Source organism: Carassius gibelio, chromosome A7 (genome assembly GCF_023724105.1).
Source record: "Carassius gibelio isolate Cgi1373 ecotype wild population from Czech Republic chromosome A7, carGib1.2-hapl.c, whole genome shotgun sequence".
Taxonomy (NCBI): domain Eukaryota; kingdom Metazoa; phylum Chordata; class Actinopteri; order Cypriniformes; family Cyprinidae; genus Carassius; species Carassius gibelio.
In genome coordinates this window covers 26,642,810-26,660,667 of record NC_068377.1, presented here as the reverse complement: position 1 = coordinate 26,660,667, position 17,858 = coordinate 26,642,810, and the positions used below count along the sequence as shown (strand labels likewise).

General features: G+C 36.3%; 1 protein-coding gene across 10 annotated transcripts in view; it reads right to left on the bottom strand.

Annotated features, from left to right (window-relative positions):
* Positions 1-17,858, bottom strand: part of LOC128016991 (intermembrane lipid transfer protein VPS13C) — a 52,462-nt gene that overhangs the window by 30,271 nt on the left and 4,333 nt on the right. For 6 of the 10 annotated variants that reach the window (XR_008184340.1, XM_052602014.1, XM_052602016.1 and 3 more), the window contains exons 5-40: positions 17,198-17,299; positions 14,747-14,809; positions 14,483-14,551; positions 14,184-14,293; positions 13,986-14,045; positions 13,795-13,854; positions 13,606-13,686; positions 11,809-11,866; positions 11,091-11,218; positions 10,897-11,003; positions 10,634-10,805; positions 10,298-10,360; positions 10,079-10,214; positions 9,901-9,995; positions 9,460-9,602; positions 9,185-9,377; positions 8,406-8,520; positions 8,161-8,297; positions 7,952-8,084; positions 7,763-7,880; positions 7,557-7,692; positions 6,247-6,328; positions 5,983-6,083; positions 5,621-5,774; positions 5,445-5,524; positions 5,288-5,347; positions 4,682-4,832; positions 4,258-4,374; positions 4,047-4,150; positions 3,795-3,962; positions 3,479-3,514; positions 1,356-1,660; positions 711-858; positions 516-624; positions 307-431; positions 59-215 (exon numbers count right to left, since the gene is read on the bottom strand). Coding sequence is in view for 9 of the 10 variants with exons in the window: in XM_052602014.1 (XP_052457974.1) it covers positions 59-215; positions 307-431; positions 516-624; positions 711-858; positions 1,356-1,660; positions 3,479-3,514; positions 3,795-3,962; positions 4,047-4,150; positions 4,258-4,374; positions 4,682-4,832; positions 5,288-5,347; positions 5,445-5,524; positions 5,621-5,774; positions 5,983-6,083; positions 6,247-6,328; positions 7,557-7,692; positions 7,763-7,880; positions 7,952-8,084; positions 8,161-8,297; positions 8,406-8,520; positions 9,185-9,377; positions 9,460-9,602; positions 9,901-9,995; positions 10,079-10,214; positions 10,298-10,360; positions 10,634-10,805; positions 10,897-11,003; positions 11,091-11,218; positions 11,809-11,866; positions 13,606-13,686; positions 13,795-13,854; positions 13,986-14,045; positions 14,184-14,293; positions 14,483-14,551; positions 14,747-14,809; positions 17,198-17,299 (4,176 nt within the window). In the remaining variant the exon portion in view is untranslated. The remainder of the gene's footprint in view (positions 1-58; positions 216-306; positions 432-515; positions 625-710; positions 859-1,355; positions 1,661-3,478; positions 3,515-3,794; positions 3,963-4,046; positions 4,151-4,257; positions 4,375-4,681; positions 4,833-5,287; positions 5,348-5,444; positions 5,525-5,620; positions 5,775-5,982; positions 6,084-6,246; positions 6,329-7,556; positions 7,693-7,762; positions 7,881-7,951; positions 8,085-8,160; positions 8,298-8,405; positions 8,521-9,184; positions 9,378-9,459; positions 9,603-9,900; positions 9,996-10,078; positions 10,215-10,297; positions 10,361-10,633; positions 10,806-10,896; positions 11,004-11,090; positions 11,219-11,808; positions 11,867-13,605; positions 13,687-13,794; positions 13,855-13,985; positions 14,046-14,183; positions 14,294-14,482; positions 14,552-14,746; positions 14,810-17,197; positions 17,300-17,858) is intronic. The other 4 variants (XM_052602015.1, XM_052602017.1, XM_052602018.1 and 1 more) reach the window with 4 other exon arrangements.

Here is a 17,858-nt window from a genome sequence, read left to right as displayed (position 1 = left end):
TAAAAACTCATTCATCTGAACTATTAACAAAAAAATGTGCTTTGTACGTGCCACAAACCAGTGAACTCGAGGGACTTCATGGAGATGGTTTTAATGTATGTTGTGGCCTCCATGTCATATTTTCGAACTTTAGTGTCGATTCCAAGCTGAGCTACATGGAGAACCAAAAAGGGACACTCTTTCCCATTTTTGGACTTTTTCAACTTCAGCATAACCTGCAAAGAGAGAGATACAGGATTCTGAGTCCACTCCAGATTCTCAGTCAACAAATGTGGAGACAATAAGAACTTAAGAGAGCTTGATTACCTCCTTGATTTCAAAATTGAGCAGCACATTGACAACATTCTCAGTGAAAGCACCATTGGTCAATGCAGGTTGTGTCTCTGTCCCTACAGGAAGTGTCTCTATCTGTTCTTCATCTACAGCTTCATCTATGGAGAAAAAGAGGGAAAAGTGAAGCCCTTGAGGACAAACTTTAATGGACAAGTTTACTGACAGGTTAAACCTTTTCATACTTTTAGCAGAAGCTTTTGTTTCCTCCACTGCAGCAGCCCTGCTTCCCTCGCCAATGTTCTCTGCTAGGATTCTCATGAGGACCCCAATATCCTCCTGGCCAAGAGCCATCTACAGAAGCCAGAAAAATACAAATCTTCAGTTTGGGTTCCATTTTAGATTTTACATGAAACACTTTCGCTTCGTGAGAAACTCACATCCATTGACATAAGTACTCCATTGAGCTCCATTCCGGGAATTGTGTTGTACCAAGTGGCAGCCAGATTACGCTTGAGTAAAAGCTCTAGATTTATGGGCTTCAGAATCTCAACATCTAGACGTGCAGCATCACGCTTCAGAACAGTCCTGAAGAAAGAAGGCCAAATAAATCAGTCAGAAAAAGTTAGAAGTCACCACTTAATCATTCTGTAACACCAAACAGGTTGAGAACTATTTTATTTTGATATAAAACAAAGATATTAGATTTTTTTTTTTAAAACATAAATGTTGCCATGTAAATAGAAAATAAGCTAAATTATTAAAATGACAAACTAAAACTGAAATAAAAATAAATATAAATAAAATAATTGTTTAAATAACAATAAAAATGAAAAAAGCACAAAACAATACTTAAGCATGACTTCTTAAGCCTAAAACTTAAAACTAAAATATTAAAAATAAGAAAAGTTCATTTAAAATATTAATATACTATAATAGTACATTAGTAATATTGAATATTAACACAGCTACGAAGAATGACCTCAACATGACACACAGTTCTTTATCTTGACTGTATAATCTGCTTTAAATCACATAAATTAATTTTGAGATTTCTGGGGAATATCTCCAGCTTTCTTTGCTACCTAGATAGTTTGAGCTGTGTGAGTTTTACATCCATGGTCTCCAAAACTGCAGGCAATGGGAAGCCCTCAGCTGCCAACAGTGAGAAGCTGTTCCCCACAGTAATGAGACCCAGGTCAACCACAAGTGCATTATGGGATGTGGAGGACTGAGGGATTATGATAAGGGGGGCCTTCAGCCTGATGTTCATGGCAAGTCTGAAACTCTTCTGAGCGAAATCCCTCACACTGGAAGCTGCTTTCTCTGCGGCCTGAGCCGTGGCGGCACTGAGAGCCTCTTTAGCTGTCTGGAAGTTATCCACAAACATCTATGGAAGACAACCAACAGTTAGTTTCGGCTTTGTCTGACGTGACATGGCAGTTTAGCAGAAGTGAGGGAAGGTCTTAATTTAACAGATTGAGATACACAGTAGGGAAAATTCATGCAGGGATGCTCTTGTACTTTAAAACGCCTGAGAGCGATATTTAACAAAAATGTGCAAATTCAGCAGGAGTGGAAAAAGCAGTGCTGGAGTGAAACAGTAGGAAAGTTGATGATTAAATTGTCTGGATATGGCAAGTGAGCTGTTTCTAGTAAGCATGTGGAGTATTAAAGTTAGAACCAGTAAAATCAAGGCATCCATATCGTGCGAAATTCCAGCTCAGATTTTGGTCATTTCTACTTTAATATATGAGACACAAGCACACATGCAAATCCACGCATTCGCAATCAAATCATTTAAATATGTTGTGCTATGTACTGCATAATCTAAAATCCAGTTCTTTAACAATATCTCGTAGTAAGAAGACTAATATCTCACAGTTAAAATTAAGAAGCGAATGCTAATATACTCAAGACATAAATCTAAGAGAAAACAGCATTGAAGCTGCAATATGTAATTTCTGCAACAGTAAACAGAAGAGTAATCTGTTTAGTAACACTGACCTCTTTCTAAAAAAATTTATATATATATATATTTTTTTTTTTACCAGTATTAATTATTATTATAAACTTACCACTAGAACAGTGGTTCTTAACCACCCATGCCACACCCCATTTTCCAACACAATTTCTTAAGGCCTCCCCATAAGGCACAGATAATTTGTATTGCTGGTGTGATTATGATGAAGCTGCTTGTTTTATTGTTTTATGTATGGTTTATTAGGATAAGTCAATATTTGGCTGAGATTCAACTATTTGAAAATCTGGAATATGAAGGTGCAAAAAAATCTAAATACTGGGAAAATCGCCTTTAAAAGATGTTCAAATGAAGTTCTTAGCAATGCATATTACTAATCCAAAATTACGTTTGGATATATTCACAGTAGGAAATTTAGAAAAAAAAAGGAACATGATCATTACTTAAGATCCTTATTATTTTTTGCTTAAAAGAAAAATCTATAATTTTGACCCATACAATGTATGCAGCAGGCACAATGATATTACGAAGCGTATGAAAATAGTCCCAGCTAGGCAACTTTCAATAAGACTATTTTCAGGTGCTGCATAATATCATTGTGGTACGGAAGCAAAGTTCCTTGATTATTAAAATATTGAAACTCTTTGGTCATTTTTGAGTGAGATGCTAACAGTCTAATCAGATTCAATGATCTATACTAAGAAAAGCTAAAAGTGCTACCGCCAGACCCAGAGATCGGCTGAATGGATTCAAAAATGATAAAACTCAACTGTTTAAATCTAGGGGAGCTGGAAAATGAGCCTATTTTCAAAAAAGTGGAATGTTCCTTTAAGACTGGTTTTATGGTCTAGGGTCATATATATATATTAAAATTAACTGTAAAAATGCAGTTAATAATCAATAAAAAATTTTCCATTATTAACTGCATTTTTACAGTTAATTTTGTAATAATTTTTTAAATACGAGAATATATATTAGAAGTTTGCTGAGGCCTAGTTTATCCCCACTGTACTAGAAATAAAAAAAGCCAGTCATAAACATTGCTTGTGAATGTTGTTAACCTGGATTAATGTTTCCATCTTACTTAAAAATGAAAAGTTTAACTGTGTGTACAAAACAATCCAGTAGAGTTTAATGAGGTGAGGACATATTTCAGTGTGTGCAGAGGTGCGTTTGAAGATAAGCTGCGAAGCAAAAGACATTAATGCTGCATGCCCAAGCCTGTACCTCATCAGCAGAGGGATACTGATAGCTAAAAGAGTCCTGAAAAGAGGAAGACACAGTTACCGAAAACTATGAGGGGGGGAAAGATGCTCGAACAAAAAGAAAAAAGAAAGAAAAGAAAAAGAAAAAGGGAGAGACATAATCATCTAGACAAAATACAAATGAAAATACTGGTTTTTAAAACTCCGTCCCTGTTTCTTTTGCAATTACCAAGAAGTGACTTTTATCATGGGTATACATTTTAGATGACTGAGTAATACAGACAGTATATGAAAGCAGATCCGATATGAAAGTTAAGTGGATTAACATGAATTCTTACCAATAAAGACACAAGGAACTTGTGCAGGTAGACGATCTGGATACAGCCAAGTCTCAGGATAACTCTCCCATCCACTTTGGAGGTGTCAGTGTAGCCTTCACCTTCAGTGGCCCCGGGATACAACGTCATCTTGAAGCTGAACACCTCTTCTCCGACGATTGACACCGCCTGGTAGCATTAACAAAAATAGGACTGGAGCACAAAAACCTGCCATCTGCAAACATGCCAAAAACAATAGAACTGATCCCTCACCTTCTTGTGGATGGTCTTAGGGTCCACATCAAGAACCACAATGTCACGCAGACGGGCACAAACCTCTGTTTCTTTGGCCTGGACCACCACTGACGCATCGATGCCTGACATAAATGAACGTATCATATTTGGTTAACTTGGTTTGGTTAACATATTTGGATAATTTTAAGATATTCTGACATTTAAGGACAGACATTTTCGTTTTTTCTACCTTGAACCTGGATGTCAGCAATGTTGCTTCTGTCATCGCACACAGACACTCTGAAAGAGCCGAGTACGGCAGACAGCTTAAAGTTCACAACCCCAGAGTCCTTCGAACCCTTAGACACTAATAAAACAGAGACACTCCAGTTAAAACACTCAAATAACACATAACGTGACATATCTGAAAACACTGCTGTCTGCAACATGCTTTAACACAAGCAAAGCAGATACTGATTCAGACCCCTGTTAGTACATGGCATGTCAAGACCAGTGCAGTGCAAAAATTAGTTACCCATAAAAAAACCTACAAAAAGTGGAGACAGAGACAACGTAGATGCATGAGCAATATTCAGGGGCTACCTTACAATTTGACAACAATCAAAACACATTAGTTTTCACACATATTCAATATAAAATGTGTAATGTTGTACCTGTCTTCCCTGCTGCTGCACTCTCAGCTTGTCTCTGGGTTTCTCTCTCTTTAGAAGCTGTGAGATCTTGTGGTATTGCTGAATTCATGTAGTTGATCGTAGACAGCAAAGCTTTAGTGTGCAGCAGGAAGTCTAGTGAGGAAAACTCCACCTGTGAAATGAAGTAGATGAAATTAAACCATTTTTTTATTTTTGTTTCTGAATGTAAAAATAATAATGTAATAATGTGTAATAATGAACATATTGTGTGTGTGTGTGTGTGTGTGTGTGTGTGTGTGTGTGTATATATATATATATATATATATATATATATATATATATATATATATATATATATATATATATATATATATATATATATATATATATATATATATATATATATATATATATATATATATATATAGGTAAATAAATATTTATACAAAAACATTTTCAAATTATTATTTTGTATTTAAGAAATAGTAGAATAATTAATTGAATAACTTAATAAACATATATTAAATTGATAAATATATTGAACAAATTAGCAGAAAAATATATACAGGTAAACGAATGCTGGGATTAATGGCATTCAGTTATTTGGTATTGTAAACTTAAACATACCTTCAGTGTCTGTTCTGTATTATTAAATAAGGTGTGGAAGCTGGGTCCACTGACATCAGCCTAAAGGACACAAAAAAGCCACAAATGAAACCACTCAGCTAAAACAACCCATTTAAGACAGTCCTCTATATTTGATAAGCAGAATGCTTGTGTTTACTTTGATGTACTCCACTTTCAATAGATCAGAGTCATGCTTGTCTGAAGAGGTCATTAGATGAAGTGGCTGGTTTTGCACATCTGAAACACATACACACAAGAACGACATCCCTGAAACAACATGAAGTACTTCAAACCACAAAACCTTGGTCAAACTATGCTTGTGTGTGTGTGTACCTTTTATCTCGCAGTAGTCTAGGCTGATCTTGCGCAAGTAAGATGTTACAGTGAGTTCGAAGGTTCGCATCTTGCCCTTCGCTCCCAGTTGAGACACATTAAGAGCCAATACGACATCCTCCTGAGCGGCCTGCCTCGTAAGCTCCAACAACACCTACACAAACAAACACACACACATATACATCACCTCACACTGAAATACACAATGGTCAACACAAACATAAACAGGAATCATACACAAAATAATTGTCATCAACTGATGGACTCCTGAATGATTTTTTTTATTGAATATGGGGGTCTTGCGAACCCTAATGACAAGTGTCAGTGTCATGGTGTGAACAAAGGGATGAAGAAGAACATACCGCTTTGACTTCAAACTGAAACTGCACTTCGGTCAGTTCCTCTAAGGTTGATTTGAGAGAGTCGTCATCTGCAGACTTCTCACTGGTGTCTTCATCAGAGTCTGAACAAACATTCACAGAAACGATGAGCATACATAATCAGCGAGAAACTGAGTATGATTATATGAATAGAGTCAATTAAAAACAAAAGACTTGTGTGGCATTCATTTAAGATTTTATTTTTTTTATCTGAAAGCAAGTGTGAGCATCCAGACGAATTCTGACCTGACTCAACAGTGTAGGACAAAACTGTGGGGTCTAAACCCAAGACCGTTGGCCTGGCATCAGACAGCGGCTTCCCCAATATCTTCAGACGAACATCATCATTATTACACAAACAACAGGAAATTACAAAGGAAACAAAATATACTTTTCTCAATCTGTTTGCTTTGTATACATAAGCAGATAGCTCACACTCTCAGCCAACATTTAATGTTTTTGTGGCATTATTGAGAAAAAAATAATATCTGTATAATTGATTTAAACATGGAAAAAGTGTTAAAGGAAGCTGATTATACTACAGTCTTACTGGCAAGTACAGTCTTACTGTAGTCAACAGGTGACATTTTTGTAAGTATTTAGAATAAGTATTAAGTATTATGTTTTTGAAAGACGTCCTTTGTGCTATGCAAGGCTGCATTTATTTGATCAAAAAATACAGCAAAACCAGTAATAATATTAAAATAGTATAACTATTACAATAACGGTTTTCTGTTTTAATACATTTTAATATATATTAATATATATTATAAAATATATATTTCAGCAGTCATTATTCCAGTCTTCAGTAATCACAAGATCCTTCAGAAATCATTCTAATAATCGAATAATCTAATACTCTAATAACCATTCTGACGTAGTGCCAAGAAAGATTTCTTATTGTTATCAATGACCATATTTTTGTGGAAACCATTCTTTTTATTTAAAATAAATGTCTTTCCGATCAGACATGTGATAGGTAAAGAGAGAAGAATGAATTCGGCAAAAGATGCCGCCATGCACTCTATGCCCTACGCCTGAGCCTTTTGTTCAGTTCACATCTTTTGTAAAGTTGTCAACGCCAACCAGACATTGCTGGGTGGAGCTAGTGTAAATAGACACTCCGGGTTTTTTTATGTTCTTGGTGAATATACATTAAAAACCTTTCAACATTTGCTTCACAAAGTAAACTAGTAAGGGCTTTTTCTTGTTTGTCGAGGCTTCAAGTTCACTAATAAGATACAGCACAGGGCTCATTGGGTAAAGAGACAGTGATAATGTCTTTCCTGTGTTGAGTAATCTGTGGAGACTGAAGCTGCACTGTCATGCTCACAGAGCAACTAAATATAAAACCAAGCAGCATTTCAGACTTAACAAATGACTATGAAAGCAATACTGCGATTAGTTTTAAAGTCTTGAAATACTCATGGCTTTCAAAAAACAAAACAAAAAAACAATAGTAAGTGCCAATGAAACCAAATACCTGTGTCATTCATGAGTCAAACATCAGCCAATACAGGATAACCTGTTGTTTCATTTGAAGAGTGTTTTCTGACCTTTTCTGTGGGGGTGCTAGGAGGAGATGAGGTAGACTGAGGCAGAGGAATACTGTCCACCAGCTCCAGAACTCCCTGGATCTTCTGATCAGAAATCTTCACATGAAGTAAAGGCAGCTCTCCTGACACTTTGAACCTGGAAATGAACAGACTTTAGTGCATGTATCATGATTAAGAGACAGATGCAATAGAAAGCAAGCGCTAACCTGGGCATACGGGAATCTTTATCCACCATACATTTAGCGAGTTGAAGTGTGAAGTCCATCGGCTGCAGGATGTGCTGATGGGAGATGCCTTTAAGACGAGCATTTTGCCATTCCTCTCCTTCAAAGAGAGCCACAGTTAAAAAGGTTGTTTGTGCAGGTAGTTTAGTTTCTGTGTTGCACTGTGTTTACCTGATTTGCTGTAGAGTATCTGGACACTGCGGAGCTCCAAGGAAAATCTTTCATATGCTCTATCCATGATTTCCTCTAGTGATGAGAAACTGGCAGATACCTGCTGATTGGTGCCCTGGTCTACACTGTTTAACTACATGCACACACATATATTTACAGTCAGGCATTATCGGCACATTTTACTTTTACATTTTACTTTCCTCTCTCACCTGCAGGTAACCAAAATCAACGATCATGAGGTCTGATTTGACATCGTGGAATCCAGACTTGGGCAGCAGCAGGTAGGAGGGTTTTAGATCGATCCTCAAGTCCAACACCTTACGTGTCTCAATAATGTGCGACAAGCCTGGGTTCAGATAAAGACACAGGCAAAGCGTTACAGATGACTACTGACATACGTTTCTTAATGTGACCATATCTCTGTGGAGCTGAAGTGAAATGAGGAGACAGTTACCAGTGGCTGTCTTCTCCTTGATCTCCTCAAGTTTGCTGAGTGTTGCTGAGGTGATGACCTCCAGATCAACTCCTTTCCCCGTCTTAAAGAATTCTGTGATGCTGATGACGGTCAGCTACAAACGAACAGTACATTCATTATTTTGGAGTCATTTTTACTGTCTAAATATATGCATATTAAATATATTCTATATTAGGTTTGTAAAAACAGTTTGCTTATATTATTTTAATGTATTAAATTAAGATTAAATTAAATTATGAGAAAAAATGCATTATATTTAATCTAATTATCTGGATACTTCGAACTTAATATAAAAAAGCAAAAAATATTACAATGAATTAAGTACAAACACGTGTAATAAAATAAATATATATTTATATAAATACACTATATTTAGTCTAGCTAAATGATTGAATTGTGTTTTCACTGCATTATTTTATCATATTAAATTTAGTACTATATCTTTTTTTGTAGATATAAACACATACTTAAGCACATATGACAGGTATATAAATTATTATATGAAATTTGTATATAATATTTGATTATATTATTATATGAATTGTCAGTTTGAAGTTATCTGCACAAGATGCAACTTGATTTGACTGCAAATGTAGACACATGAATGTGATTTCTGTCAAGGCAACTCACAACCTACCATATTTGTGCAACTAGATTAAATAAAATATATGATTAATTTTAAGATGCACTTAGTCCAAAACTCCAATAACTCTCTCTGAAACCAAGGGATAACTACAGGTTGTTTGTGTGTCTCTTACAGCGTCATAGATGATCTCTACAGGCTGTGAGTGGACTCTGAGGAGCTGGTCAGCGGTGCTGTCCTCTGGATTGAGCTCAAAGAGCACGCTGAGCAGAGAAGAGTCAGAACCTCCGACTGATGCTATGAGAGACGGCACCTTCCCCTGCTGCTGGAGACCAGTCACAGACCAGTGCTCCAGCTTAGCTTCCACCCTACACAACACATACACATCCATTTACATATATTTGTTGGCAGTGCTAAGGGTTTCCCTGCATGTATTTGTACTGTTCATACCTGATGGCCTGTGCTCCTGGTCTCTGTGAGATGGATGTACTGAGGTCAATCATTTGCACTTTGAGGATCTCTGGAACGCCAGGCTCTTCTCTGAATGTTACTGAGGTGCTCAACAGTTTAAAGTTGACGATCACAGCTACATACTGCACATATGCACAAATATACATAAACATATGCCTAAAATAAGGTATTTTACAAATGTTTAGTCAATGTGAAACATGTTTTGTGAAGGTGCGGTCACATTCGTGAAATCTTGTGGCCATTAACGGTCCATTGTCAACGGTGTAGTTATGTAAGAAGCACATCTCACACAAAAGTCACTGTCAAACGAAGGCCTTGGTGAAATTTATGATTGCTTGAATTCCTATAGAAATGACTGGACTCTGTTCGCACTAAATGTGACCACGACTGTACAGTTGTATGTACATATTTTCCACTCACATGTTTTGGTAAGGCAAGATTATGTGAGCTCCCACTGTAGCCGATGGCTGTGTAGAGTTTTGTTTTCTCTTCAGGGGTCATGATGGAATCAATACCTGCTAATACATGTGTACATCAACATGGATGTACAGGAAACAAAAATGCATTTATTCATAGCCAGCTTAGATAAAACTCTCACTCTCAGGCTCTTTATCCTCTTCTTCCTCTTTCTTCTTCCCTTCTTTTTTCCCAAAAAAGCTGCTGAAAAAGCCTCCTCCACTCTGTTTCTGAGTGGCATCCTTTTTAGCAACCAGCTTCTGTCCTGACCGAACCACCTGTGGAGAGAGAAAGTAAACTTACTACACCAGATTAAAAATATAAAAGCACCAGTGAGTAGGTTACTGTCATTTTGTCATACCTCCATCTGAACCTGCTGTCTGGCCAGTACAATGTTGAACACATCCAGAACTTTCTCCAGCTCCTGAGGGAAGCACAATAAAAAAAGAAAGTCAAACAAACAGTGAAAGATATGTTTTCCAAACTAATTTAAGAAAGACTAATCATTCATTTTAAAATAATACATGTAATAGCATTTTTTAAGAAATCATTATAAATTATTTGATTAGCATAAAAATCTAACAAAGTTAAACTAAAAACTGAACTGGAACTGAACCGGTTGTGCAAAGTAGAGCAAAACCTGATAGCCCAATGTATTTGATGCTATCTGGATAAACTCTTCATCTATAGTTAATACCTGGATCTGTTTCTCTGTGTCTTCTCGGACTTTACCCTGTGTGAGTTTGATTTTGTATGCAGCTTTGTAAGCCTTAAGTGTGTTCCTGTGCTTCTTGATGTTGTTCCAGTCCCACATCTGGTTAAAGCGCCTGATATGCACTTCCAGGATGCTGTTGATGCTGTATTTCCACCTGACCAATCAAAAAGGGCTATGTCATAAACACCAAGCTCCAATCGACCAGCCATACGAAACATTATCATATGAAGACATAAAGCACTTACCATTGCCTGGTGTTTCTGTGGACTGGAACATCAGGCCTAAACTTTCTGTAGGGGCCGTTCTTCACCATGCAGTCTATAGACTCCAACAGATCCACCATAGACAGGTACTAGAAAGACCCCAAAATCTTACTAACCCCAGACTTTTGAATAGGAGTTTATGCTTGAGACACATGATGGTAGCCATATTCTTATACCTGAGGCTTGGTCATCTCGATTGCAATGTTCTGAACCTCAAGGTGCAGGTTTGCTTTGGGTGATTTTAGCTCAACTTCAGCATTAGGGTTGATGCACATCCTTGCAGAGGCAAATATTGGTTTGAAAACTATATGAAAAAACAAATGAGTTCACCCTGATGCTGCCATGATTTATAATCCTTATCCTAAGTTGGTCACAAACCCTTTAACCATCGAAATCCTTTCATTATATCTAACTGACAAAAGCTCAGTGCTCTCAAAGGCATGTTCAACTATCAGCACTCTTACTGACACTTGTCAGTTTAATTTTGGGGCTGTAGAAGAAACACACTGTGATTACACTGGAGTTTGTGTGCAGTAAGGAGGTGTGTCATGTGTGCTGTTTGAGATCACATATCCTGTTTAAATAGCACATGAAATTGAAGTTGTGGAAGCTAACACACAGAAACACACACACCCAACAAATAATGGAAAAACAAAAGGGTTTGCAAAAGAGAAAGATAAATCCATCATTACTTTTTTTTTTCTAATTACATTTTAGTATTTAATTTCTAAGGCTTTCACCATCCATGTTGTTCTTTTTTTGTCTATTCTTATTATTCTTTTAGTATCTCTTCAGTTGAGCATGACGCCAAATCATACTAACAAAGCTATACTAAAAAGCTCCAGGCCAGGTAAAAATAAATATAGCCATGATCTTTCTGTGGATAATACATACTGTACTGATAGCCTTGCAGTTCCTCATTTTTTGTGCTGATTCCTGCTTTCAGATTGTCCTGAAAACACACACACACACACACACACACACACAAGCGTTTTTGAGATATGTTTCAATATGTTAAAATGTAAATACATACAGTGAGGTGCAAACGTCTGAGTACTTTACTTTTTCAATTCCTTTATTTTCATTGCAAAAAAACAACAACTTTATTTCTAAATTGTAATGTCTGAGTATTCAGTATGTTTCCATTTGTTTTAATCACAGCAACACTAGGGCTGCATGAACTCTAAATGTTTGTGTAAAATGTGATGATCATGTTATCTAGCAGGAATTGAGAATAATCCAAAGCTTCAGAGAGATTCAAGAAAATCCCCCACAAAGATCATGCAGATCACACCCTCAAACATACAGGGATGTGCATCGAAAACCGCTGTCACAGTGCTATACACACCATTTGGCTTAGCTAACTAGATACAATCTGCAAGGTACTGACACCAATTCCATGCCCATTTTAAGATACAGGTATTTCTACCTTTTGCTCATGAATAAATACACTAATTTACCTATTTATTTATTTACGTATTTGTGTATGTATGTATTCAACCTCAAAGCAGACTAGTTTAATGAAGGACCAGGAACACAGTGTGGATGTTTATTTAATAAAGTAGGGGGTTTAATAGCGGTTGGTCAGCACATTCAGTCCTGGACTGATACAGTGGATACAGAGCATGTGCAGACCACAGTTAGTTATGTCTGTGTTATCTGGTAGAGGCAGTCTATGTTAACATAACTGCAAAAACAAGTTCTGTTGCTGCTTTGAGAGACTAACAGATATAAAGCGAGCGATTAAAAAGTGTGAGCGAGAGATTAAAAGATAAAAAAAAGTGCTAGGAGCCAAGCAAACCCAACCATTACTGTGTTACATGGATGCCACAAGCCTTGATAAGAGATAAGTCAAACGCTTACCCAGATGCCTCAAGCTTAACTCACAGATTAACCGTTACAGCTTTCGGCTGCTGAGCTCACGTCAACAAGATCAAAGATTTTCAGTATAGCTGTTTACAATAAACTATAACGGTTCGTGATATGATCATAAATGAAAAGTGATCAAGCTATAAAATATTAAATACACACAAACTTTTATAACGTGTCTTATCAACGCTTATCATCAGCTTTTATTATGTGTTTTACTATGTGTTTCTTTCTAGTAGCTACAGTAATTGCAATGTAACTGCTAAACCATTTAAATTGCAAACTTTTCAAAATACACCTTCATTGACTAAAGAACATTTTGTACTAACTGTCTGTAAGCACCTTCAGATCTTCCCACACTTTGTCTGTACAAGTTCACACTTAAATAGAAGCAGGTGGGTTGTTTCCTTGTATCTTTGAGGCATAACAGGATGAAAAAATGTAATTTTAATGTAATTAAAGGGTAAGTTCATCCAAAATTGCAAGTGCATGAAAGCTTCTGATAACCATAGTTTGATGTGCTCTTATATGTTGATGTATATGCATTGATGAATGAATATATGTGAATAAAAGCCTAAATTAAATCAGTTTATCATAGCAATTTAGCAATTATGTCTCTTCAGAAGACTTGGAATAAACCACTTGATTCCTTTAACAATGTATTTACTGTAGGAACTTTATGAAGCATGACATTTTTGGTGTAGTGGACAGAGGCCCAGAAATCAAATATGGTTGAAACAACATGAGGGTGAGTACATGTTTTGAAACTTTTTAATGTGGTGCACCATTACAATGACAGCATAGTAGTCTTCAACACATTACCACTATTTCCTTCCATGAGCCTCTGTAGAAGATTGGGCTGTTCACGTTCCAATAGGCACAAAAACACTCCAGACGGCATAGCTTATGTAGAGGACACACAGAGAGACACGTGTTAAAGACACAACCCCAGTTGTGCCTTGAGATCTTATTATTACTACGGAAAATAAAACATATACTCTTGTGGTTCACCTTGTAGATGATCTTGGCTGCTTCATTCAGAATGCATGTCTTCCAGTTCTCATCTGCTGTCTATAAGAGAGAAAAACTAAAGACGTACTGAAATACCAGTGTGCAAATAAGAACTTCTTATTGCATATGAATTGTATTTGCAAGTGATCTTCACTTTGTGACATTTATATAAATGTGTTTTGAGAGAGCACCTGTAGACTGAGTTCTGAAAGAGTCATGCCCATAGCAAGAGGCCTTTGTGGATCTGACACCTGAAGCATAGATGGGAAATGAAAACATAATCTAATTACATAAATAAAATAAAATCTGCATCATCATTTATAGGCAACATATACATTCAAAAATGCCTGTAACTGAAGAGCTGAAATGTATGGAGAGTCACCACTTACATCATCCTCATATCTGATGTGAATGCTGGTGATTTTGACCTGAAGGTTTTTGATAACTTGTGTAGCCAGTTTCTCGGCAAACGTGTCCTTTTTTTCTTCCTGGGGCTTCTCTGAGATTAAAAACCAAAAGAAAACATAAAGGGTTTATTGTAACTCCATCCCATTTGTCATTCTAATGCCTTAAACAATCTACTGCTTATGCAAACATATTTACTCCAACAGACAGAATAAAACTAATTAAAATATTTGCATATATTTGCCACGATCACTGTCGATCACAGTCGCCCCAGGCCACCCACCTGCTTTATGTTCATACTTTTTAGATCTCCTAAATGGTTTTTTATGCTTTTTAAGCTTACGTCCTTTGTCTTAAAGAGCGCAGCATTGGGAGAGAGAAAAAAGTTGGTGAGGTAGAAAAGAACCATAGCGCAGCAATAAACACACGCACTTGGATTAACAAACATAGAACTGCACCAAAGCACACCAAGTAGTGAGGAAGAAAAAAATGTCTAGACATATACACCTTCAGGACTGGCCTGCTATAGGAATGGGTCTGTACATACCCCGTGGTGGATTCTTATACACATAACTCTCCAGACTAAACACAAACTCTCCAGCCTGAGAGCCTGTCGTCCATCAGATGCAGCACAAAGCAAACACACACAGCTGTCAGGGATAGAGATCTGAATGTATGGATGAATAAATGGATGGATGGATGGATGGATGGATGGGTTGATACATGAATAAATATGGGGTTTATTGTAAGGATGCACCAATATTTAAACTGTTATTTTGAAATTATTTTCATCCTGTGGCCATTGATAGATTAATCTATTTAAAACATTACAATTAAATGAATTAATTTTTTTAATGTCAATTAAATATTACAATTTAGAATAACTGTTCTCTATTTTAAAACATTTAAAAATGTAATTTATTACTGATGGCAAAGCTGAATGTTCAGCAACCATTTCTCCGGTCTTCAGTGTCACGTGTTCCTTTAGAAATCATTCTAATGGTGTTTTAGAAAGATCATTATTTTTATGTTAAAACAGTTGTGCTGCTTAAATTTTTGTGGAAATCAAGACTTTTTTCAGGATTTTACAAAGAATAGAAAGTTTAAAATGACACCATTTATTTGAAAAAACATATTTGTTCTAACATTACAAATGTATTTACTGTCACCTTTGATCAATTTAATGCATAACTGCTGAATTAAAGTTAAAGGGGTCATATGATGCGATTACAATTTTTCCTTTCTCTTTGGAGTGTTACAAGCTCTTGGTGCATAAAAAAGATCTGTAAAATTGCAAAGACTAAAGTCTCAAATCAAAAGAGATATTCTTTATAAAACTCTGTCACGCCCCCCTAAAATGGCTCGTTCTAACACTGTCTATATCACGATGTGGGAAGATTTGCATAATGCCACCCAAATGTTCATACAAAGAAAGAAGGCATAACTTTTATTCTTACTGTTGTTGCTGCCGCCATGCCATGGAGATACTTTGATTTCTTTGTGAAAGCAAAACTACTTTGTTTGGTCTTCCAAAATAGGACACAACTTGAAATCAGTGGTTAAGTTGTATTTACAACACTGTTCCAGAACAGTTCAACACAAATATTCAGATGTGTGCAACGCATTTTATGGAGGATGCGGACTGTTTCCTGAACCTGCAGACTAGCCTACAATGCATCTGTAGCACAAAGGCTCTTTCTATAAAGTGGGGCCGTTCCAACTTTGCAAGGACAGTCTGGCACTTCTGACTCACAGCCTGTAAGTACGTTTTTTTTTACATTTAAATAATTTGCCAATGATGATTCAAACGTGAGTTTTGAGCAGTGTAGAGTAACACTTGTTGTTTCTCCGATCACAAATGCAGACATGGTTTTATGTTTACGCAGAGCGATATGCAATGCAATTAATAAAAAGATAGTAGAAGTCATTAAAATCAGTCATTTTGTCCCAAATGGATGCAACAAATGTTTATAATAGGTTTTATTGATTTTGTCTCTTCTAGTGATGTCCGGATTGCGAATGAATCATTCTATTTAACCAATTTGATCTTCTTCAAATAGAACTGAATCATTTGAAACGGTTTGCATCACAGTGTTAAGGGGCGTGACATTTCCAGTACATGCTTGAGGTATTCGGCCAATCACAAGGCACTGGATATCTGGTCAATCAACATGCACCTCACTTCCTAAGAACGATGAGCTTTGTAAAAATCAATGCGTTTCAGAAAGGCAGGGCATGGAGGAGAAACAGTAATGTTCGTTTTTTGAAGCTTAAACCGCATAAACACATTGCACCAAATACACAAAATAATGTTCTTTTTTAGCAACTTCATATTGTCAAGTTTTGCTGACACCAAACTTTTGAATAGTTTTACTTGAACGTCATAACAATATAACGTTCAGTATAAAAGATGGATAAATATTTATATTGGAATATGCTATAGAAAAATAATACGGTTTCTATTAAAAAGAAGTGCTCGTAATAATAGGGACCTCTGGGATGCTGGTCATTCCCTGAAAAAGAGTGTTTGTGTGGTCTGGAACAAACTGTCTTTGTTTTGTTTGCTTTTTCTGTGTGGGTTTTCCCTCTCACAGCTTTAATATTGTTACACGCACACAGCAACTCACTTCACATGCCCACTTAAAGAGAAAGTGCTCTTAAATGTTTACATTTTTGACATATTATATTGCTATCCATTAAGTTAGTGCTAGAAAAGGATCTAAACCTTAAAACCGGCAGAAACAATTACACATGCAACACCGGCTGAGGAAATAAACTGATACAATACAGAATTAATGTGCAACCTCGATTAAATGAAGCAATGAATGACGAATGAAGTTGAAACAGACTGATTATGGTATGAATGGATGGGATTGAATGAAATGATGAACATCCGTTAATAAAATAACACTTCAAATAGCTGCATACTGTATGAATTGTACAGAGCGCATGACTACAAACATGACTGCACATACAAACAGACAAGGGGTTTCCTCACCTCTGCGTGCAACCAGCTGCAGGGTTTCTTCAATGCGCTGAAGCTCCTTCTGTTTGGCCTCCTGCAGGTAACGCTCTTCTTTAACTGGATCATACTTAATCGCTTTAAAAACACAATACACACGCAGTTAGAGGCAAACACCCATTTATATCATTTACACCTCAGAAGTCTTTTAATTTATTACTAATCAAGACTTTCACTGTGGCTTTGTCCCGTGATTTGGAATCCACTGGTGAAGCTCTATCAAGAAGGACTGATTCGGACCAATTCATATGAGAAACAAAAACCATAATGCCTGCTATTGTACATGCTACCACTGTTTATCTCTTCACTAGAGTAATAAAAGAGACAGTTATGAAGTAGACCAAACACAAATGTCATATAAAGAAATTCCCAGTTGATATTTTTAGTCTATAGACACCAAATGGGTCTGTGGAGTTCCTGTGGATTTCAATTAAATCCATTAGAGATACAGTCTATTCATCAGAAATAGCTTTACTGGAGAGAAAGATTGCACACACAAGGAGTTTTTCTTGGTGTTAAAGCTTTTCAATATACCCATAAATGCAAAAACAATAATAATACATAATAATAAAATTAAAGACTAAAAATATGAAAATTATGAAGACTGGTTACGTCAGAATATAAATAATTCAAGGTT